The 25155-nt window shown below is 39.9% G+C and overlaps 1 protein-coding gene across 4 annotated transcripts in view; it reads left to right on the plus strand.

Annotated features, from left to right (window-relative positions):
• celsr2 (cadherin, EGF LAG seven-pass G-type receptor 2) overlaps positions 1-23527 on the plus strand; it is a 78066-nt gene extending 54539 nt beyond the window's left edge. Inside the window, exons 9-34 of one of the 4 annotated variants that reach the window (XM_023278896.3) lie at positions 1627-1793; positions 2191-2370; positions 2457-2570; positions 3840-3996; positions 4469-4610; positions 4694-4814; positions 5452-5635; positions 5767-5868; positions 5998-6092; positions 7057-7266; positions 7500-7683; positions 8568-8886; positions 10045-10212; positions 10298-10421; positions 10513-10713; positions 10804-10978; positions 12496-12608; positions 12977-13059; positions 15196-15322; positions 15410-15520; positions 16830-16960; positions 17054-17139; positions 17229-17393; positions 18391-18609; positions 19395-19617; positions 21185-23527. In XM_023278896.3, the coding sequence (XP_023134664.2) occupies positions 1627-1793; positions 2191-2370; positions 2457-2570; positions 3840-3996; positions 4469-4610; positions 4694-4814; positions 5452-5635; positions 5767-5868; positions 5998-6092; positions 7057-7266; positions 7500-7683; positions 8568-8886; positions 10045-10212; positions 10298-10421; positions 10513-10713; positions 10804-10978; positions 12496-12608; positions 12977-13059; positions 15196-15322; positions 15410-15520; positions 16830-16960; positions 17054-17139; positions 17229-17393; positions 18391-18609; positions 19395-19617; positions 21185-21209 (3926 nt within the window). In that variant the 3' untranslated portion in view covers positions 21210-23527. The other 3 variants (XM_035952205.2, XM_023278897.3, XM_035952206.2) reach the window with 3 other exon arrangements.
• The last annotated feature ends 1628 nt before the right edge of the window (positions 23528-25155 follow it).

A 25155-nucleotide genomic window follows, 5' to 3' on the forward strand; every position in this document is an offset into this window, starting at 1 on the left:
CCTGGTGATTCCACGACAGTAGTTTTAATGTCTGAGTTAAGACAGAATCAGTGTCAGCTGTGAGAACTAATCTGCTTGAAGTTGAACTCTCTGGTTTCTATAATGTTCAACCAACTATTTGCTCTTTGACTTTTGAGGATATACAGTATGTAGCTAATGTTTCTGTCGCCGTGCTCTCCAGTGTCTGTTTTTGTTCCACCTGATCTGCTGCAGCTGTTGTTTCATGCTGATTTATGCTTCAGAGCAATTTGAGAAGCGGCGGAAGAAGAGAAATGAGCCATGGAAGAGACGGTAGCGGAAAAGAGCACCTTTGGTTTTAGCACCAAGTGGAACGAGCAAAACAGATATGTTTTTTCATGCAGATCAAGTGAGGATTAGAAGTTCCTGAGTTGGATATCCAAACAATGACAGGTGTGTTGCTTTGTGCACACAAGCATGAGGGAAAAATTAGGGATGGGAGAATAGAAAAGGAAAAGATTACAGTGTGATAATAACATACTTGGAGCCATTGTCATTACGATCAGAGGAGCCTAGTTAATGCTGCTGTTTATGAATGTGCACGGATGTGGTGAGAAATAATAATCGGTTATTAGACCTCTGGAAAAATAACAGGTAACCGTTCTGATAGTCAAAAGCGAAAAAGTGGTTACAGCTTCTTAAGTGTACAGATTTGTTTCGTATTTGTTCTCTCATGATAGTAATTCAATATTTTGGATGTTGCAGAGGATTGTTATCAGCAGTTTAATCATTTTCTGACATTTAATAGACAAAATCAATACTGTATGTAGTTGTTAGTTGTCATCTCAGTTCATAATACATGCCTTCATAAATATCGATGGTGGTACGTTAACTTACTTTCACAATACAATTAATTAAATTGAGAGTTGAAGGTTTGACTTGAATTTGAGTTTCTGTCTTTGCATCCTTTTCCAACAGCCACAGTGCATCAGGTTCATTTGTCAGTACTAATCGATCATTTCGATCCAGGTGATTCAGGGGCTTTTCTTCGCTTCACACAGAGACAGCTTAATGAGAGGGAAGCTGCTGCACATCAGGCAGATGTTCTGTCTTTTTCTGTCACTTTTATGATGTGTGAAAGAGGCAGAACAGCTTCTCTTTTTGTGAACACAAATATCCTGGCTTCCTTCTGATTTGAAGTTGAAATCAAGTCACTGATGTGGCGTGTGCTTAAAAAATAGAAAATTTGGGAGAATATTCATCATACTTTGAAAATTTACCTCAACGTTTTTACATCTTATTCCCCCCTGAATTAGCAGCACTTAAAACAGTTTTCTGCTGCTGTTCAGTGCAGGTGTTGCTCTGCAAAGGCAGCGGTTTGAGCTTTCTGTGCGCACACGATTTAATTTTGGCAATAAAAAGCTTGTAGAATTTCTTAAAGACTTATCTACTTAAGTCTTTTTTCTGTCGTAAAAAAGTGAGACCTGTTTAGCCAAGATAACTTGGACGAGATCAGAGAACGTGGTGGACTTGCTGGATGACAGTAATGACTCTCTGTCTCATGTCGCCTACGGTGAAACTCTTTCCTTGCATCGCTCCGTTCTCCTTCCAGGCTTTCGTTCTTTTCATATTTTAATGAATTTTTCTCTCTCCGTCTTTTTTCTGTAGTTATGGCCAGCCCACAGCGTTTCCTTGGTAACAGCATGTTGCAGTGGAACAACCTGGCGGCGGCGTCCTCCGTCCTCTGGCATGTGGAGCTCATGATCCGCACACGTCAAGCCAGTGCCACACTGCTGCACATCTCCTCCGGCCTGCAGCACAACCTCACACTGCAGGTACAAGCAGTAAAACACACAGAAAACACATCCAGACACACTTTTTGGGCTTCACTTCGCTCTCATTCTGCTTAAGGCCAAGTTAGATCATAGAAGACATTAACAGAAAACTTGACAAGACACTTGTGCAACCTTTTTTTAGCCCTGCTATCGGTTACTATTTTAACTTGTCTAGACTGACGCCTCTTTGAAGTTACGTAACTCTCCGACAGTCTATTTCCAGCCCTGCACACCTATGATGTGCAGCAATTCAAAGTTCGAACTCTTGAACTGGAGGAAGCATGAAAAAGACTGTCACATCATGTGATGTGGTGCTGATTCTTGGTAGCCTTTTTTTCCCTCCTTCCTCTGTCCGTCTCCCTCCTGCTGTTTCTGGCCTCTTCTGCTGCCTTTGTAGCTGCGAGGGGGGAGTGTGTTGATGGGGCTACACAGGGGGGAGGACTCCACTCTCTCCCGGGTAGAAGAGGTTCTGGTGAACGATGGAGATTGGCATCATTTGCAGCTGGATATTAGCAGTCTGGGAGGAGCAGCGAGCCGCCACAAGGCTGTGCTGTCTTTAGACCATGGACTCTACCTGGTGAGTTGTTAGATTCAAGCTTCTGTAAATTACTATGAATTAAATGTAGCTTTCAGACATAAATTCAGTGTCACGTTCCATTTCAGGCCAGTATGGAGGTGGACGGGAAGCTACGGGACTCAAAGCTAAAGACTGTCAGCGTTGGAGGTTTGGCAAGACCTGATGGGAAAGTTCAACATGGCTTCCGTGGCTGCATTCAGGTTTGTCCTCTATGTTTATGTTACATGTAGATGTTGTTGTAACCCTTAAGTCTGCAAAGTAAATCCCTGCATGTTGTAATTTACATGAGATTATTTCCTTTTTCATTTTTAACAGCTTTTATTGTTTTTAACAGACAGAATATCCATGGACTTGTGTGAAATATACAAATATAAAGAATATACATGTCTGAAGTCCTGAGATAGTCAACAGTGAATCTTTGCTATTCCCTTCCTTCCCTCCCGCCTTCCGTAACCCTCCCTACAGCTCATCTGTCTCCACATATGAAATATATACTATATCATAAGAATAAAAGAATGAATTGACAAAGCAAAATATACTGAATTAGGCAGATATTAGAAAAAAAACTAAATGAACAAACAAAAAAAACAAAACAAAACAATGATCAATAGGAACCATAATAATAATTGAGAATAAAAATAAAGAAATAATTTAAAACAAGCCAACAAACAAGCAAGAAAAAGGGGGGAGGAGGAGAGGAGGGTCAAATCAAATCATTAGTCATTGTTATCCTCTTTATCCTGGTCTGTAAAAGGTATACTTAAGTCTTGATAGTATTCTAAGAAAGGTGCCCAGGTCTTTGTGAAATGTTGTTTGGTTTTCCTGAGTGTATGTTTAATTTTCTCTAGTTTCAGAAAGTACATAGTGTCCCTTATCCACCTTGTGAAACTGGGAGGAGATTGCTTCTTCCAGCAAAATAATCCTTCTTGCAATTAAAGTTGTAAAGGATATGACCTCACGAGCCTGGCTGGTAATAAGGCAGTTTTGTGGCAGCACATCAAATGTGGCACCGATAGGGCTGGGTGAAATTACCATTCCACAGATCTTTGTATATGCATCAAAAATGTTAAGCCAGAATGTGTGGAGTCGCAGGCAAGACCAGAACATGTGAATATGGTCAGCAGGTTGACCTTTCCAGCAAGGACAAGAGGGGTCTGTGTTGGGAAATATGTTCTCCAATCTCTTATTGTTTAAATGGGCACACAGCACTACTAAGTTGAATTAAACCATGATGTACACATGGGGAGGATTTACGAATTAGTCTAAGAGATGTTTTCCATATATCGTCACTTAATTCATCACCCAAGTCAGTTTCCCATTGTCTCCTAATTCCGTCAAGCGAGGATGGAGAGATGTTGTAAATTATTTCCTTTTTCACTCGTTTTCACTAATCAACACTTTTACAAATGTCCCTCCTTTGTACCAAATCTACCATGTAGACACGGTCTGTTGTGTTTGTTTCTCTGCAGGGTCTTCGTGTTGGTGGAGCTCTGAGTCTGTCTCAGGCCAGGAAGGTGAATGTGGAGTCGGGCTGCAGCGTCCCCGACCCCTGCAGCTCCAGCCCCTGTCCGTCCAACAGCTACTGCAGCGACGACTGGGACAGCTACTCGTGCACGTGCCTCAACGGTCAGTCTGCGTATATATTGAAATTAATATAATTTTGTAATATTTTAGATCAGTTAAAGCTGTTTATCTGATTTGACTTTATAAATGTATGATTTTCACATTTCTTTTATCTGAGCAGATTTATTATAGGCTCTCTTTTTTGGGGGATTTTATGCCTTGTGGAGTTATAGATCCACAAGTGTGAGGTTTGCCATCATATGTTCACATGAATCATCACATAAATTGTTCAGAAATATAAAGTTATTTTAAAATAATTCCTATTATCATCACCTTGCAAATATCAGCCTTTGTGAAATTCATTTCAGATGTATTAACTAATTACAAATCTATTCAAAATTAGCTTGAATTTTTCATTGCATGAATATTTTTCATCCATATTTATTCCTCCTACTCCGACTTACCACAGTTTACTGACACTACGTCCGATGTGAAAGCACAGCAGCTCATTTTCACCTGCTTTATTTGTTTACAGGTTACTATGGAGCCAACTGCACTGACGTTTGCTCGTTGAACCCCTGCGAACACGAGTCAGCGTGCACCAGGAAGCCGGGCTCCTCTCGCGGTTACACCTGCGACTGTCCGAGCAACTACTTCGGCCGCTACTGCGAGAAAAAGTACAGTCATCCACGTTTATGTAATACAGTGTGTGGTGACTTTAGTTTCCTGCTGGTAAAATAAACTGGTAATGTGTCTACAGGACCGACTTGCCGTGTCCCAGAGGTTGGTGGGGTCACAAGACCTGCGGTCCTTGTAACTGTCAGACAAACAAAGGTTTTGACTCTGACTGCAACAAGACAAGTGGAGAGTGTCGCTGTAAGGTGAGTCTGCAGCTCTGATTCATTAATTTGTTACAGACTGTACACAGATTCCATTAACATTAATGTAAGGGAAAAGCACAAGCGTATAAACAGATATAAGCTTTGATATTAGAAATTACCAATAAAATCATTTAGAAAGGTTGCCATCATATTTATCTCATCTGTTCATGAAGAAGAAACAAACTGAAGCAACTCCAGTGTTCAGGAGAGGTCAGTCAGACTTCCACTACTGTATGAGTAATCTTTTATTGGCTATAAGAGGCCATAGTAGCCCATTGCTTTAGAGAGAAACTACACTGTAAAATATCACAGTTTAATCGTTTTCATGGTTGTCAGCAGCTCCTGTATTTGCTTTGTATTGCATTTCACTGAGTGACAATAAAACAACACACTCAGAAATGGATTTATTCTGTGGCATTGGGACATACTGTAGGTCTGGCCAGAAAACGCACTGCAGGCGGGGAACATAATTGAGGTACATGTCCTTCGGCTGCCAGATGTTTCTGAACGTGCAGCTGGAATCGTGGCTCTCAAGTGGAAATCTGTGCAGATGTGTAAAAACGAAAGAGGCTGGTAGTGAAAAATGGGTGTTAAAGAATTATTAATCAGCAGTTTGCCTCTCTGATCACGTTTCCAGGACAACCACTACTGTCCTGAAGGCAGCGACACCTGCCTGCTGTGCGACTGCTACCCGATCGGCTCGTTCTCCAGAGCTTGTGACCGAGAGAGCGGCCAGTGTCAGTGTAAACCCGGAGTCATCGGCCGTCAGTGTGACCGCTGTGACAACCCGTTCGCTGAGGTTTCTGCTAACGGCTGTGAAGGTCGGAATACGTCGCCGACATCTCACTGAAACGCCTAATTTCAAACCCTTTTTTCATTATAGATACAAATATATTAAAACAATGCTCCATTTTTGTCCTCATCGTCTCCTCTCCTTCCTGCTCCGTCTCAGTAATCTATGACAGCTGCCCTCAGGCCATCGAGGCTGGAATATGGTGGCCCAGGACTAAGTTTGGTCTCCCTGCAGCGGTTCCCTGTCCCAAGGGAACTCTGGGTATGATGGCTTTTTGGCAGCTCATCAAATTACCGTATAATAATGGCAATATAGGAAACTTGCCTCAAGCCCTCTATCAGCTGCAGAATATTTCTCACCCCTCCTGTCTCTCTCTCTCCTCCTTCTCAGGCACAGCGATCCGACACTGTGATGAGCACAAGGGCTGGCTGCCTCCCAATCTCTTCAACTGCACCTCCATTACCTTCAGCAAGCTGAAAGCTCTGGTGTGTAGCTTCTTTCTCTGTCACTTTGAAAATTAACTTTCAGTTTCTACAGTATCATTCCAAAATGCAAGGATTTGTCGAAATAAAATTACCTTCACCTGAGTGAGTCTCCTGCCTGCTAGTGTACCGCAGCGATTTGAGTTAAATATTAGCTAAATATTAATTATCAGTATAATAACTCAAAAACTCAATGCTAACTTGCTGTTATTTAGCAGGCACAATGTTCACTAACGGCTTTAAATGTAAAATACAACTGAGGCTAATGGGAATGTCAGTAGTTTTACAGGTATTTGGTCATAAACCAAAGTCAGACAGTTCATCCTCAGGGACCAAAATTCATGACTATCCATCCAGTATGTCTTGAGACATCCTAACCTCATGCTGGCACTATAGAAAAGTCATAAGATCACTTAAGTTTCTAGGATTTATCCTCTGAGGACCATGAATGTCGTAGAATTTTAGGACCTTTAAATTTGGTAGATGCTGACATATTTGTCATTGTCAATGTCAGATTTATTTATTTAGCGCATTTAAAAAGACCTATGGCCAACCAACAAATTTAAAATATTTGTCCAGCTGATGGTTCTACAGGGAATGTTAGGGTATCTTCAAAGTATTTAGTGTTTTCCCTCCAGGGACCACCAATATCCTTACCTAAAACATTTGACAGTCGTTATGAAGGTTGTCAAGACGTGTCATTAAACCCCAAAACTGTCAGCCTCATAGTGGAACTATGGAAAAAATCTGACTTATTGTCTTATTATTGACCTGTCAGTTTTCTGTGATGCAATTTAAGCTGCACTAACTGTTTAAATGGTGCTATTTAAATAAAGTTTGATTGAGTCATTGCCTGACTGATGTCTGTAAGAAAATTTGTGACAACTCATCCATTAGTTGCAGAGATATTTCACTCTGACCTGACCTACAAGTACTAAATGCTTGTCTCTGAATTTTCTGCCACCAGTCTGACAAGTTTTCCCGCAACGCGTCGCTCCTCGACTCCGGACATGTTCAGCAGACAGCAGCCATGCTGGCCAACGCCACCCTGCACACAGAGAAATACTACGGCAGCGATGTGAAAGTGGCCTATCGGCTCACACAGAGTCTCCTGCAGCACGAGAGCAGCCAGCAGGGCTTCAACCTCACGGCGACGCAGGACGTTCACTTCACTGAGGTACACGACGCCTCTAACACTCACACACACAGACTGGAAAACACAGCCTGAAACAAAAAAAGAACAATGCCTTTTTGTAGGAATAAACAAAAACTGGCTCATGAACAGGAGGCCGGTCCTGCCTGGTCGGACATCACAGCCTTTCATGCTGGATCTGCCGGGACGACATCGCACTTCATTTCACTCCCTGCTGTGACATGCTGTCACACTGAACTCTCGCTGTGTTCTGACAGAATCTGGTCCGTGTGGGCAGCGCCATCCTGTCTGCAGACACCCGGCCACACTGGGAGCTGATCCAGCACTCGGAGGGCGGCACGGCGGCGCTGCTGCGCCACTACGAGGAATACGCAAACACACTGGCACAGAACATGAGGAAGACCTACCTCAGCCCCTTCACCATCGTCACACCAAACATAGGTGAGCGTTTCACAGCATCTGGTCTTTTTATCAGACGTTAATAAATTGATTTATTAGAGCTTTATTCTTAAAGTGCAGCTTGAAATTTACAGCTAAGACATTTGCAGAGTTTCTTAGTAATTATTATTCTAGACATATAGTACCTATAATGAACATCTGACAGTAAAGCCCTGGAGAACAGATGACAGAACAAACCCGAGCAAAAGGTACAAAAAACCAACATGAATATCACTAAAATGGAGCAGCACATTTTCACAGCAAAAACATCCAAAATATTTCAGTCTTATTTGGTTCCTGTCTTTATATAGATTTTAAAATGGAATTAAACTATGAAGAAATCCACCTGATAGTCCACAAGAAGTTCATTTTAATTATTTTACAAATCTAGGCTCTGTCTGATTCTTCAATCAGTGGAGAAAAATCCTCAGAGATTATTTACTCATCTGTTCTTCTCCAGAGGGCAGTCATGGCCTTCAACAGAGGATTCTTTTTATTGTTGATTAATCTGCTTGTTATTTCTTTCATTGAACATTTGGTTCATAAAATGTCAGAAAAATATGAGATACATCCTACTGGATTTTCCTTGACTCTAACAAACTATAGTCCAACATGCAGAGATACTAAGTTTATTATCGCAAAATAATAAATTATTCCTTACAGCAAAGTAACTAGAACTCAGGAGTGTCTATTTTTAAATTAAAAATGCCAAACAATAATCAAAATAGTTCTGTAAAAAGATTAAATGTTAAAACATTATTCAAAAAAAAGCAGGAGAAGCATCCCTCCAATCAACCCTGTTTATTGTTGGTATTTTTACATCTCTGGTTGAACAGTGATGTCGATTTTAAAGTAGACCTCTCTACCCTGTGTGTTGGTTTCTACAGTGATCTCTGTGGACCGTCTGAAAAAGATGAATTTTGCTGGAGCCAAACTACCGCGGTACCAATCCCTGAGAGGTCCTCGTCCTGCAGATCTGGAGACGGCCGTCACTCTTCCTGACTCAGTCTTTCAGCCACCTGTGGACACTAAAGGCCACAGACACCTGGACGTCTTCCCAGAGTCCTCGATGAGGAATCGCTCAGCTAACAGGAAGAGACGCCACCCAGATGACAGCCAGCAGGATGCCATCGCCAGCGTGATCATCTTCCACAGCCTGGCCTCGCTGCTACCAGAGAGCTACGACCCCGACAAGAGGAGCCTCCGGTGAGGACAGTTAATAAAACTGTGACTGTGTTTCAACATTTGTATTGACTTATTTTGTATTTTTTGAAGAGTTGATGATATAGAAATAAGGAGTAAATGGGTGGAGGAATATATTATGCAGCAAAGGTGTAAAGCATTTTAACCCTCCAAGACCCAAGCAGTTTCTGAGCATTTTTTCTTCCTCACACATTTTTGCTCCCTGTGGACTCAATTTTTATCGCAATATAAAATCACAAAAGGCACAACCATGACTAGAAGTAGAGATAAAAATGCAAAAATGCCTTTTGTACAGTGTAACAAAGTTATTGTGCCATAAATCTTCAAAAGATTCATACGAATGTTGAGCTTATTTTAGCATTTATTTTACCTTTTTTAAAAAAAAAATATATATGTCCAACATTTTCCACAATATCCACAGGTGTTACCAATAATGACATAATGTTCAGCGTACATACTGCAGATTTTTTGTTGTTTACATTTTTTTTTATTTGTTTCCACACTTGTCTCCTTTCTGCTCTGTGTAAGCACAGCCAGCAGATCAGCTGAAAAGTTCAGTCATGACTGAGCGAGAAGCATAGATTTTCCTTTTTTTGTTTTTGCAGGATCAGGTGCAAATGATTAATTTTTAGCAGTTTAAGTGGGGCAACATAGTTTTACTGAAGTAGCATGAATTTAGGCTTAGATTTGATTTATTTTGAGAAAAAACTGAGGAATTCTTCTGTTTTGCATTTTGTGGCTTTAAGAAATGGTCTGATTTTGGCCAGTTAAACTTGTTGGTGGATTTGGGGCTTCAGGATGTAAATATGATGCACAGAAATTAATTTATAATCTCCCACAAAGTCCAAATGAAGAAACTTTTTGTTGTCTAAAAATCAGTAATTCCTTGAGCTTGGTTTGTGTGAATTAAACACAGTGTGTGTCACTTATGAGAACATTTGAGAAAAACTAAAAGTCTTTGATGTTTAAAAAATGAAGTCACATGCTTGTGGCTCTTTTTTATGATCTGCATTAGCAACAAATGTGCTTGAAGCTGAGTGCGACACAGTGGGGGAGTTGGAAAGTGGAGAGATTTGTTGACAGAAATGAAAAGTATAGAATATTTCCACATGTATCCTTTCATCTAGTGTTCATGTGTCATCTTATTTTGGTTTTCCTCAGCGTCCCAAAGCGTCCGGTCATCAACACGCCGGTGGTCAGCATCACGGTTCACGACAACGACGAGCTGCTGCAACATGCGCTGGACAAACCCATCACTGTGCAGTTCCGCCTGGTCACCACTGAGGAGCGCTCCAAACCCATCTGTGTCTTCTGGAACCACAGCATACTGTGAGTACAAACACACCGACACCAAAGACAGAGCTGATGATGAAACTGGACGATGATGAATGGTGGTCTTTGTGTTTTATGTCAGTGCTGGAAATGGCGGCTGGTCGGCGAAAGGCTGCGAGGTGGTTTTCAGAAACAGCACCCACATCAGCTGCCAGTGTTACCACATGACCAGCTTTGCTGTGCTCATGGACATCTCCAGGAGGGAGGTGAGTGATGATAAAACTTTACAAACACCAGAGGTTTCATCACTCTGCTCTCTACTCACAGAAACTTCTCTCCTCTTGACCTTTGTGCCAGAACGGAGAGATCCTGCCAATCAAAATCCTGACCTGGAGCACAGCTGGTGTGACACTGGGCTTCCTCTTCCTCACCACCATCTTCCTCCTCTGCCTGAGAGCCATGCAGTGCAACAAGACCAGCATAATCAACAACGGAGCCACCGCTCTCTTCCTCTCCGAGCTCATCTTCATTCTGGGCATCAACCAGGCCGACAACCCGGTAAGCACTTAGTTTTCCCTCCTGTCTTCCTGAAATCTTTCCATCTCTATAAGTTCTAATCTTTCTTCTTTTATTCCCACCTCTCTGCAGTTTCTGTGCACAGTCATCGCCATCCTGCTGCACTTCCTCTACCTCTGCACCTTCTCCTGGCTCTTCCTGGAGGGTCTGCACGTCTACCGCATGATCAGTGAAGTCCGAGACATCAACTACGGACCCATGAGGTTCTACTACCTGATCGGCTGGGGAGTTCCTGCCTTCATCACAGGTCTGAACCTTCATAGTATCACTAAAATACACAACAATAGATCTACTGTGCAGGGAAAAGACTAGACAGCTACTTCATCCAGTTATTGACTTATAATATCTTAAATCTACAAAAGCAGCAGGCTTCAGCTTTATTTTGCCAGTTAAGATCAAATTATATTTAAAATGTAACTGAAATGTAAAACAAAAGGTTGTTTTATTAGTGATTAACTATGTTTAATTAAACAAATTGTAAACAGAATCACCAACAAGTAAAACAATGAGAAAAAACATTGTTTTTACATTCAGTGTAAGTTGAGCTGATAATAACAGTAGGTTGATTCATAATGAGTTACATGAGGACACATTAATGTTTACTTTTCTACTTTGTTTTATCTGTTTTATGGGCTTAATACATAATTTCTCATAAGTGAATGTCTTTTTGTCACGTTTTGTTTTGTTTTTTTTATTATTTAGTACAAGTTATATTCCAGTTACTTGGCCATCATGAGCTTATTTGTTGTTTTATTCAAAACTATTCTGTCATCCAAAATCTACCAAACAGCAGCTGCTTAATTTTAGGTAATATTCAAAACTTTTTTGTGCTTTAATCTATTTATGCTGTCTATGTCTTGATGAAGTTTGTTTTTGAGTTTGTTAATGCTTTTCTATCAACAAACTGATATCATTTGGCTAAATCATGCATGTACAAATCAATTGTTATCGAATATTTGTTCTTATTCTTCAACAAAGTCAGTTAAAGTTGCAAGAGGCAGAAAGGAAGAAAACAAGCATTCAGATAAAGGTAGAATTTTTAAAAAGCTGCAGCTCTCCGTTTTCTGTCCTAAACTTCTCTCACCAGACGAGTCCAGGTTAGGTCAGATTAGTCAATCTAGCAAACAACATTCATTTTCAATTTCAGTTTTCAGTCTCTCTCCTTAGTGAAAGTCCTCTGTTTAACCCATCACACCTCCAAATTCAGGTCCCAACTTGGAACTTGAAGCTTTTTCTCCTTCTACTTTCTGTCTCGCCTAATCTGGTTTGAAGAGATCTATGATTGGCCACAGTCTCCTGCTACGAGATAGATTATCTAAAAAATGCTAAAATGAGGCTCAGTTTCCTCTTAGACCACTTAAATTACATTATGCTATAATGTAATTTTTGCCCAATGATGCTAAAAATATCCCGCCTATCCCCTTTTATAACAGCACACCACAAAAACATCCACTTAGTCACAAGATAACTAATCTGACACCCAGATGAAAATACCATCAGAAAATGTGAAACCTGCTCTAGTGAAACATTATTTAGCTGCCTGTTGGCCTCATAGTGGCAAAAACAGGGGAAAAAACAGTCATGTTATTTTATATTAGGATCAGTTCTGTTTTGCATCATGTTACTGCTTCCTCTGGGTTCAAAAATAGTTTCAGTGGAAGTTAATAGTGGATCGAGATGAAAAGTTCACCAACAGAAAAACAAGCTGTTTGTTCACTGGCATGAATCTGGTGCTGCTGTCTGTTTTTCTGGATCTTTCTAAAGGTTTGGCAGTTGGACTGGACCCAGAAGGCTACGGGAACCCAGATTTCTGCTGGCTGTCGATGTACGACACCCTGATCTGGAGCTTTGCTGGACCCATCGCCATGGTGGTGTCGGTGAGTCACCTCACGTTTTATCATTATTTATTTGCATAATACCGCCATCTGAGTTACCAGGATTTATAATTCTTATAGTAAATGTGCTGTTACAATACAAAAGACATGCAGATAAAGCCAGGACTCAGCCCTGTTTACACGGCTGTTGTTTTCTCACTCATTTAAGAACTAGTCTTTCACAGTGCAGTCGTCCATATGACACGCCAACGTGCTGACTCATGTTGATGAAATGTTGCCGTAGTGAACAACACTCTTCACTGTTCAGTCGAATTAGTGTCAGTATTTGACAGCAACATTCATCTAATGCTAAGCGTCACAAACTCCTGCCGTGCTGCGAGTCGTGACGTCGTCTGATGTTGTGTCCACAGATGAACGTCTTCCTGTACATCCTGTCGTCCAAAGCTTCCTGTTCGCTGAGACACCACAGCATCGAGAAGAAGGAGTCTCGTGTGTGAGTGTCCCAACATTTCAGTCAACATAATTTACACGCTTTAGAGAAAGTTCATCTGCTGAAGAATCGCTATGCCACCGTATTTCCAAAGAATCTGCTCTGACTGTAAATGATTGTTCATGCTGAAACTTGTTCAGGTTTCTATGGAAAATTTGGAGAAATTCCCAACAAACCAGAAAAACTGGACCAGCAATCATTTCACAAACATCAATAATGGAATTTCCAGTTCAAATATTTTCTTTTATGAGTTCTAAAAATAGCTCAATATGATGGCAATGCTGGGTGACACTGCAATTGTTGAGAAAAAAGCAGGGTCGAGTGAAAGACAGATTTTAAATGTGTAAGAGAGGTTTTGTAACCAGATTTGTGTGGGCTGAACTAGAAATATTCCTCACCATATTCGGGGTTGTGTTCTCACAGGCAGCACGACAAAAAACATTTCATTTACATCATTCCCACAAAGTGACATCAGCGTCCTGCCCAGCACTGTTCACTCTCTTTATCTAACACAAAAAAATAAACCGTGAGCAAACACATGATGCAGCTGGACGGAAAAACGTGACAGGTTTCTTCCTGATTCCTCCCTGAGAACCAGCAGAGTCTGAGAGCTCACGTTTTATTTGCTCTGGCTGCCTTCTGTTCTAACAGATTTCCACCCAGCGTCACGCCAATCGCAAACGGTTTTCTAATCCAGGGTGGGTTTGTTATGACTGTACAGAGGCAACATGCTCATACTTCAGTGCTACAACATACATTTCTTTGCTCTGCTTGGTTGGATGTGTATCCGTTGGCATCCTGAAGCATTTTGATCTACATCTGTTCATAACTCACTTTAGAAACTGAAATAGAAGTAAGAGTTTCTGCAATAACTGGCTCTTGTCAATACTCTAAGATGCACAAATTCCGTCAAAACAGTCACATTTTGCAGCAAAGCTACAGAATATGTCTGCCCAGTGTTTATTCCTGATTTTTATATATATTTAGATTAAACAATCAGTCGACTCTGGTATCAGCAACAATATACTCTTATTTCGATAGCACTAATTCACAGCACAAGTCACCCCAGAGCATGTCACATAAGTAAGGTCAAGACTTTATACAGTTCCTGATTCACTGATGAGCCGACTGGCAGAAAAATAGACATTTGCTACTCAATAGTGTTGCATATTTTTTGGCTCAAGCTTCTCAGATGCATGGATTTGCTGCTTCTCTTTGTCATATATGATTGGAAACTGATTAACTTTAGAGTTTGGACTTCTAGACAGACAAAACAAGACTGGAGACGTCACTTTGACCTGTGCACAGCTGACTGCTTTCTGACATTCCAGAGACTAAACAACTAATCAGTAATGTAAATGACTGCTCAGCCTCGAGATGCATTTTGCAGAATTTGTGCTGTTTTGTTCTCTAATTAGCTAATCTAGATTTACATTTGCAAGTTTTATGCATCATACAGTGTGTGCAGCAAAATTAGTGCAAATTCTGTTTATTTTTATAAGGTTTTTAAAAAGTAGCATTTCACAGTTGACCAAAAAACAGAAGTGGTTGATTAGAATTGGTTTTATGTAAATATGAGGCGAATGGGTCATGAGACTAACACGAAATGTAAATCTGAACATTGTAAAGACTAAAAATGGTTAAACGTGATAAATTTAAACTACTGCTAGTTCCCAACAGATACAGATGATTACAATTTACATTATTTCTAACCATGTTTAGAATTTTTGGCCTTAACACTGGAGAAACAACAAAAATACCACCATTGGTCATGAAACCACTTGATTTATTAGTGTGTTTTGTTTGATACCATTTCCTCCACAATGCACTGCGCAGCAGAAAAGGCAGAGCTGTTTTCAGTTGTAGGTGATGATGGCTGCAGCTCCTCATCCTCCGTACACAGAAATATGTTAGTTGTTGCTGTTTTTGTGATCAAACACACTCCTGTATCCTCAGGTTCTTGATCACAGTTCTTCACACCACAAACAATGTACTGCTGTGTTTTCAGTCTGTTTTCTTCTCCTGGTAGTTGATCATCAGCCTCCGTCTTCATATCAGTGGATGCACAGAAATTGTCCTGACAGCTCCTCACTAAACTCTCTGTTCTCTGCTCGCCCTCACGTGATTCATATTCTGCAGCTCGGGCCTGAAGACCGCAGGTTGCGTCCTCTTCCTGGTTTCCGTCACGTGTTTTCTGGCGCTGCTCTCCGTCAACAGTGACATGATCATCTTCCACTACCTGTTCGCTGGGTTCAACTGTGTGCAGGTGAGGCCTCCAGTTCACTCTGAAATTCTTAGAAGGTTTATTTTCTGTCATACTGACTTCCTTTCCATTTGTCTCGTGCAATTTCAGGGCCCCTTTGTTTTCTTCTTCCGCATCGTCTTCAATAAGGAAGCAAGGAACGCCATGAAATACTGCTGCAGCCGCAAGCGCCCGGATCATATGATCAAATCCAAGGCTGCTGTGAGTGACAAATGATGTAGAGTAGAGCTGTAGTCATATGTTTGGAGCTTCTGGGATCTGTACTGATCTCAAATCGGTCAATTATTATTATTATCATATTGTTATTATTATTATTATTATTATTATTATTATTATTACAGCATCAGGTCCCCAAATACAACTCTGAACTCTTCAAACGGTGTCAACTGTACAAAATGGGTCGATCTCTGTTCACGCCCTTACAAAAAACCACCAAATGTTTTTCTAATTGACAACAAATCCCAACAAATAATTTAATCTGCTGAACAAGTTTAGCTAGTTACTATTCTTAATCCTCTGTGCCATCGAGCCCCACCTCCACTGTTGTCCATAAAATTAAAAATTACACATAATGCCTTACTGCAGCTGTAAATACTCTAAAGAGATACTCGAGTACAAGATGTAATCCAAATCTGAAATTAGTCCTCTGACAAAGTTTTACTCCTGTTTGTTGTCTTCCAAAAATTACAGCTGTTTTTTTAAATTATTGAGTAAACAAGAAAAAAAAGAATGAAACAAACTCTGTGTTTGTGCCCTATTTTTACATTTTCAGTAGGAATCAGTGACATGGAAACAAAGAAGATCCACAATAACTTGAACTTTATGAGCAAATTAGCACCCAACTGTGAAATGTAATCAATACTGAATTTTAATTTAAAATCATCAACAGTATCGGAATGTACTACACTGAAATATTTTAAATATTCTTTTATTATTACTAGCTGTTAAAACTGTCCATCTACTTTGTGGTTTCAACTTATTGAAAGTGGTGCAGTTTTATACATTTTTAAACGGTTTTATGTCCAACATTGCAAAAAGCTTAATACATGCTCAGATTAAACTGCAATTTTTCTTTTTTTCTCTACATTTTTTACATGATTGATGGAATTTCTGCAGCTCCGACCTCTACAATTCTACAGCTCTACAATTTCAATTAGCTTTTATCCAAAGCGACGTACATCTGAGAGTAGATACAGTACAAGCAAGTCTGTCTATTAAAGTTATGTTCTGTCAGTCAAATGATCCAAAAGATAAAACATGGAGATATTTTATTTCAAACTGAGGACAAATTTGAAAATTTCACAAATAGCTGTTTGGTGGTTCAAAAAAGAAATCTAATTATTTCCTCCGTAGGATAAAAGCCATAGTCAGGGTTGGGAAGTCAGAAAAAAACAACCAACACGGTTGTTTATATTTTCTTCTTTGCAGCTCAAACAGCTGCACAAGATCTCAGGAGCAACACGCCGCCTGTTAATCCTCGTCTTTTCTTTTCTGATCTCTGTCATTCCAGGGCTATAAATGCAACACAAACTACATGGACGGCAGGTTGTATCACCTCCCCTTCGGAGACTCTAGTGTGTCTCTGAACGGCACCATGCAGAGCGGCAAGAGCCAGCAGAGCTACGTGCCATTTGTCCTCCGGTGAGGAAATCATTATGAAATTAAGATAAATGCACATTAGTGATTGACGTTTAAGAGCAGCTTAAAACTAAACTCTTTGTTCTGTCTTTTCAGGGACGACGGTTTAAGTAACAGTCAGGCGCACATCGCTCTGAACGACCACGCATCTCTCTTCCACGAAACTAAGAAGCACTTGGATGGTAGCGCTGCTGTTTATTACCTGTGATTCACTTCACCTGCACCAATACTATCACTGGATTCACTTTTCACCTGTGCTCTCTATGTGTAGATCATGACAGCGACTCCGACAGCGATTTGTCTCTTGAGGACGACCAGAGCGGCTCCTACGCCTCCACGCACTCCTCTGACAGCGAGGATGAGGAGGGTCCCCTCCCACCTGAGGAATGCTGGGAAAACCTGGCGTCTAATGGGACCAAGAGACCTCAACCACACGGTAAAGATGCTCGTCTGAACTTGGTCACAGTTTTGGCCACTTGTAGTTTTGTCATCACGTTAAAGACACGTTTTCTGAAAAATCTAAATCCCCGATCATTTTCATTTTGCTGTTTTGCGGGTTTTGTTTTTGGAATAAACAGAAAAGCACCTTTGTGATCTGTGGCATCGAGATATAAAAACAGAACTGACTTGTGTCACTTCATGTCAGTGCTATTAATCAAGTCTTTGCTCAAGCTGCACATTATAAATATGCTATTACAAGTTGTTTTTGTATATTTTATATTATAATTGAATAAAAAAATCATGCGCATAATTTCACACAACAACTAAATACGTGTCCCATGCAGCCACAGGGCCAGGAAATACCACAGATTCCAGGAAAATGGGTTTTGTTCAGAACATGGAATATTTTTTTCATCCCGACACTTCAAAATACTTTGAGGATTTTTGTAAAGTGCTCTGGTTTGAAAGAACATCACTGGATATTTATTTAACTGCTGAGACTCACTGGTAAATTGTAATATATGAGAGGCATAATACACGTTCATCAAGCAGGAATATTCATCAAACAGGAGTTGTTGAACGATATAGCTAGATGTTTTAACACAACATATATTCATTATCATACATATGGAGAGCATGTTTTTATGCTAATCCTGTGTGGCTGTGACTGTTGGTGGCAGCTGAGGCAGTCCTGGCCTCTCAGTTGTGTTGAAATGCGTAAACTTTTTTAGTTTTTTCACAAAACATATTATTTTTAGGAACTGTTTTTTGTGTAGAACAAAGTAATTTTGATGAACTATGATTTTAAGCTGAGTTTTTTTTAAGGGAACTGATGGATAAATGTTTCTGATTTGACCGTTTCTGGCTCTATTATTTATGTAGTTATTTTTTAAAAGATAACTCCTTTCAGTGGGTTTTTGGGGTTCAGAGGGTTCAAGTAAGTCTCATGTGATTTTTCTAGATTTCACTCATTCTCTGCATTTGTTCTCCAGACAACAGTCTGACTAAGATGTACTGGCCTGGAGATTACGCAGAAGCACTAAATGACAGCGAGCTCCCTGGTGGAGACAGACTGAAGATGGAAACTTTTTCCAATCCAGAGCAGAGCCTCGGTCGTGACACCCGGACGTTATCAGATGAGCGGACACAGGACGCCACGACGCTGCTGCTGCTGCCTAGTCTGCCAAACTTCAACGCCCACCCACATAAAGGTAAAGATCGCCTCAAAGCAAACACCTGAAGGGATTTTGTCCAGCAGGCAGAAACTACACTCTAACCTCCCCAGTCAAATGTTAAGCAAAAAATGCATTTTTTGGACACCCAATGAAAGATAAAACAGAAATTACCGATACAATTTCTGCTACAGTCCACCTCCAAAATGTGTCCCCTGCACAGTGTAAGCAAGCATAAGCTTTTGAAAAATCCAATGTTACATCCTCGCTAATACATTTTCACTTTAAAATGAAAACAATCTCTGTCCAAGTGTTTCAGTACTGCTTCAGAAAAAAATCTATGTGCATACAACAACTGAAATGTCATATTACACAACCATTATTACACAACCATTCATGCACACTGAGCACGCAGGTGCTGGTTTGGTTGCTTAACTGTAGAAAATGTTATAAAGGAAGAAAAGTAAGACCGTACATTTCATACAATGCTGCTAGCATAGACAACAAGGTCAGCAACAGATGAAATTTATTATCCACGTTGAATTGAAAACCTATTATTGTGGTTGTAGCCACACACTTAAATACAAAACCTGCTTTAACTTGTTGAAGATTGGAACAAATTAGTGTCCTAAATGTTTGTGCTGCTTAGTTTATTTTCCATTCATCATATCTATTTATGTCAGGAATCATACAAGCACACTAATGACCATCTGGTTATTTATTAATCCACTTCTTTAACCTCGGGGCTGCCTGCAGCCTGAGATGAATATATTCAAGCTCCTCCATAAACCAAACCGTAATGTTTTTGTTTGTGTCCTTTCCAGGGATCTTAAAGAAGAAGCAGCTTTCTCCCATCATAGAGAGGAACGGTCTCAACCGCATCCACAATGAACTGTGTGAAAACGCTCCGGGCACAGCGTCTCCGCAGGGATCCTCCTCCAGTGACGGTCGAGCCGGTCCGGCTAAACCCGGCTTCCCAGACCAGCTGAACGGTGTGGCTCTGAGCATCAAGGCGGGGACGGTGGACGGTGACTCGTCAGGTTCAGAGTGAGTATCAACGCGGCTGTGAAACACTAAACTGAGATGAAAACCAACATCAGATAATGGCAACGCATTCATGACAGCTTTAGTGTTGTTTCCTGCCTGTGAGTGTCTCCGCTGTTTGTCTCAGAAGTCATTCAGTGTTTCGCTCAGATGTCTGTGTCAGATTACAGTCTGTGCTGCCGTCCTCAGTGATTGTCGTTTTCATTGTTTGTAGTCCGTCTCATTCCCACCTAAATATCGTAACCGTTAATGTTAAGCCAAATGAAGACAGCAACCATCCTGCTACCTCAGAGAGTTTGATTAACTGTAATTTTATGGGACACAAGACTTGATAAAGCAATATATGCGACTGTTTCAAAGAGCAAAATATTTAGGATTAATTACCAACCTTTGTGCCCATCCATGCCAAAGGAGCAGTTGAGAACTTCTGTTTTATACTTGCTGCTCATGTAGCATATGGATGTTTCAGTTTTACAGTCATCCGTCCTGTGTTGTCGACATGCAGCTTCAGCTTTTATCACTGTTTCAAAGCAGCTAAATGCTTCATACTAATCCATCGTCCCAGTGCAGCGTGAAATCAAACCGACACCACAGAAGTCTGTTAAGGCAAACAAGTGTGGGTAATATGCAAAAATGTAAGTGATTTTCTGTGTAAGAAATACAACCATGTGCAGGCTAAAAGTTAAGTTTGCCTTAATATCATTTTTAGTAATCAAGAACGCTACAAAACAGTGTAACAGTGTTTGGATCCTCAGAAATTTACTGGGTAAAATTCATCTAAGGAACCAGCAGCTCCTTCACAACTGTCTGTCAGAGTTTGTGGAGTCATTTATTAGTTACTGTTACCAACATAAAAGTCTAAAATGAGCTACAAACAAAATTCAACATAGTTCTGTCCCACAATTCCTTGTGGCAGCAGCATTTAAAGCTACACACCATGCACCGTCACATTATGCAGTTTAGTGTAAGTGCAGTCGGATTTTTTCAGTCTTTTCCTTTGTCCTCATATATTTTCTTCACATCTTTGCTAGACTTTGTGGTGTTTCCATCGAGATCCAGCAAAAGTGTTTGTGGAGAAAAACTTAGATATTATTTTTTGACTATTCAACCGCGATCACAGTTTGACATCACAAGGCACGTACACATGTATTTATGCCCAAAAGATGCATATCAAAGTGTGCTTTAAGCTCTTCAAATACATCAGGTATGATTTACAGTAAAACTTTAAATTGTAGTTTACTAATCAACCTTCTTTGCCCCTTTTTCTCTTTTCAAAAATCATAGATTTTTATTCTTTAATTTTATCCCATGAAGCTCTGATCCTCATTCAGAAACAATCAGGATCACTGTCTTCAGATCGGTGCATCATTTTAGCATCTGTCACCCTCACAGCTCGTTTGTGTTCGTCTGTGTGGAAGTGTGCCATTGCCTCACATACTTATTTTTTTTCATCTATTTTTGTGTTCTTTCTTGTGTTGTGCTGCATTTGTTTCCGACACTTGCCTCTCCATCCACCATCCATCCATCCTGAACTCCTCCTCCTTCTCCTCACACCACCCTGTTTTCCCAGCAGCCACTGCAACACCTCCATGTGACCTCGCTGATGGAGGGGTGTGTCTTTGCAGGTCATAGAGCCTCCTTCCTCCACAGTGACTGCAAACAAGGAGCACCGGACGTCCCCTTCAACACAAGACAAAAACATGGAAAAAGAAGGATTTCCCCCTTTAACATCATCATCATCATCATCATGATCCTCTGAAGGAGTGTGTACATGTTGTACTGTACGTCCGTGTGTGTCTGTGTGTGTGAGTTCATACATGTGTGCCAAACCTCAGGAGTCACTGCACTGGACGAGCTCATGCACACCGACAGAACGAGTCTCACTCTCCCTTTAAGGAAATCATTTTGTTTACATACTTGAAGCAATGCACTTTTTTTTTTCAAAATTTACTGCCCAGATTTGTTGGTGGTCGACTTGTTTTTTTAAAATTTTGAAGTACTTTTCTTTTTTTTGTTCCAATATATATATATTGTTTTGAAGACTGTGGAACAATAAAGAGGTCATGCTTTTCGGGTGGGCCATTTAGCTGTAGACTTGCAAACATTCAGGGAAATTCATTTTTTCATGCAGAACTGTTTTGTGAAGTCTTTCTGGTTTGCCTGCTTTTGTTACTGTCTGTGCCAGTCGAAGGTTTGAGGAGTTCAGACTGACATCTCATGTCTGAAATGTCCAAGACTCACAGTGAGTGCAGACGCAGAGGCTCATTATGTATTCGTGAATTGAACTTGAAAAAGAATCGCTGTATCTGCCTGTCAATGGATGCTCCACATAAGCTATTTCTCATCGATGAAGGATGCTTCCAGAGGCAACAGCTGTTCACAGCTGCATCAGACTGACGGCCTTCAAGGGGGCAAACCTGCATGTGCAGACCTAAAGAGGACTCAGAGGACTTTTGATACGTCTTCTTTTTGTTTTTGTAAATCAGAGCACATTTTTTATGGACGTTACAATCGCTCTCACTTTTTCATCATTCTATCTGAGGGATGAACGCATTCATTGGAGTTCAGTGACTAAACATGTATTTTATAGATTAGCAAACAGAGCTTTTGTCTTTTGTAAAATAATTAAAATACATGCAAATTTGTGCTGTAATACATTCTGAGCTGTAATCCATTTTTACTGTACAGAGTGGCCTGTAAATGAATCAAGAACATACCTTTAAATGTAAGTAAATATGTAAACTTCCTACACACATTCAGAAATTGTTTATAGGAAACACTTGGGCGGAAATATCTTTTACAAATTCCTACTTTTAAGTCAGATTGATGTCATATTTGTGGATGCCATTTTTACCAACCATATGAGTTTAATGTATATATTTTATGCCATAAGAGTCAACGACCAAGTCAATCATGGAGTTCTAACACTGGTGTCCAAACAGAGGATTGTCTCTTTTAGTCTGCTGCTCCTGTTTTTACTGATTAAACTGTTTTCTACCATTTCCATGTTACCTCAAATTTTCTATCAGTGCCAATTCAAAAAGCATCACTGTGTTTGGTTTTTTTTCCTGTTTGTGATGTATTTTGCAACACAGCTGTTTGCTGACATCAAGATGCAACTGTACAAGTGGAATAATCAGACATTTGCTATAAAACCGTGACTTTCATTACAAAAAAATTGCAGCTCTTTTATGTCCACTTGAATGAATTTCCCTTGAATCTGTCACCATGCAGCTGATACTGGACATTTTGAGAAACACACTTAATGAGTGTGTAGGAGGAGGTTTATACCCAACTCAAACTGGGAAACATGCCTCTGACTGAAGAGGACAAGTCTGTGTACCATCACCTCTGAAGCTCACTAATTAAGATGTTATTTTTTTTTTTTTAAATCTTAATGAGAAACATTAAAATGACAATTTGCCATTTTAGTGGAGGGTTATGTACCAGGTTATACATTCAGTTCACAGTCAAGAAATAGTCCAACATGTAACTGCCAGCATTAGCGAGCTTCAGAAGTGCCAGTAGACAGTTTTGTCTGGAGTCCTGCCAGCTTTATACAGTTTTTCTGCTAAGCTAAGTTAGCTAGGTGTTGACTGTAGTTTTGTATTCATCAGACAGGCCTGAGAAAAGAATCACATCTCAGCTGTTGTTTATTTGTTGTGTTAAAAACTGCTCATTCTAGCATTCAGCTGCTTCACACACACACACACCACACACTGTAGGTGTCCTACAAAGCAATGACGTCTCTAAAAAAAAATGGCAGTTTTTTTTTTGAGAATAATTTACGTCCATACAATAAATGTGTGAGTGAAAGAATTTTCAAGTTTAACAGTATTGTTGTGTTGCTGCTCTCAGAGGTGATTTCAACAAGCCACATAAGATCAAAATAAAGTTCAATGATGTGTTTGGACACTTGTTGCAGTGACAATATATGAATTAATTACAGTTGCTAAACGGAAATGTAGTAATGTGTCATACATGTTGAATTCCAAGTCTTAACGTTTTTTCACTGTTAGAAAGGTAAGTCTGAAACAGTTCATTCATGCATTTAATACTTTTGATACTTTTTAAAGGTTTTTTAAATTTAGTTTGGCTGCTATGGAGCTATCAGGGAAATAATTCATTGCAGATGAATTACATGCAGGATCAGTTTTCAAAAGAAACGAGCAAATTCTTCAAGATTAACAGTTTATATCAAGTGACAAACGGTTATTCCTTTTTAAGTGTAAATGAATAGTTCAACATTTTAGGAGCTTTGCTTATTTGTTTTCTTGACCAAGAGTTAGAAGAGGAGAGTAACAACTCGGTCCGTGTACGGATCTGGTAATTGGATTTTCCGTTCTGAAACGGGTATTGAAAAACAAAAAACGAGTGGTGATTTGATTTTCGTTTTAAAATACAAAAATTAAAATTGAAATACATGGCGTTTTCCTTTTCATGATCAAAAAGGGATATACGATTTTTTTTTTTTAAATGCTTTGATTTTCGTTTTACATTTAGAATAACAAGAAAGTAAAATCAGTAAGAGACAGAAACGAAAAAAAGTCAGTTTTTTCATTTTCTGAGACCGGAAGTGGTCATCAGCAAGTGTGGAGCCAAACAGAGTATGGTGCGTAGACTGTACATACATTTTTTTTCGTGAGTTTTCATGGTCAGAATGAGAGATCAGGTGGCCGATCTTAAAATAAATCAATATTGATTTTTTTTTTTTTTTTTATAGAGCGTTAAAGTTTTGCGAAGCCACGGGGCGGTACTACTTGATTGACAGTCCGGTCTGGAATGATTGACAGGTCCTATGGAGGAGGCAGCAGAGCCTCTGCTCTCCTCGTTTGGATTAATTCTGATATAATAACTGTTGGTTTATTTATCGGTGGAGCAGGAGAACATTTTCCACAGACAGTTTTCCTGCCCGATGGCTTTTAACCAGTTTTCTACCTTCGGCTGATTCTACCAGCAGACACTGAAAGGACTCTAATAGTTAGGTAAGTAAATGTTCATTTTCGTATCGGTGCCGCTTTTAATGCACTTTATATGCAGCTTTAGTGTCAGATGTAATGTGCGCCATGCACTCCAGATGTTGGTGGAGTTTGTTTCAGTGTGTGTTGACCAGAGAAGAAAGTTAGCATAGTAAATATTAGCTTTAATGTTAGCGATGCTAACCGAGCTAGCTGCTCTGTAGTAGCCTGATTAAAGCTAACGTAGCATCAAGCTAATGTGTTGAGTTTCATGTAAACAGCTGAAGTGTGTTGTGTTCCTGTAATGTGGTTCATTAAGTTCATAAAACTGTGGCTGGTTGACATTAATGTAACGTTCAGGAAACTTAAATGTGATTAAAACAGTAACGTTAATGTTCTAGTTGTCAGTAATCAGCTTTAATTTGACACTAAAACAGACTCTGATAGTTTTAAATGACATCAGTTTCATTAATTTGTTGAAAATTGTCTCATTTATTGTTGTGATGTTGCTGCTGATTCATTAAAAGCAGATGATCCATGTTGAAGATACGTTTAGTTCTAGTATCAGAAGTACAAGAAGGAA

This window comes from Amphiprion ocellaris, chromosome 5, assembly GCF_022539595.1.
Source record: "Amphiprion ocellaris isolate individual 3 ecotype Okinawa chromosome 5, ASM2253959v1, whole genome shotgun sequence".
NCBI lineage: Eukaryota > Metazoa > Chordata > Actinopteri > Pomacentridae > Amphiprion > Amphiprion ocellaris.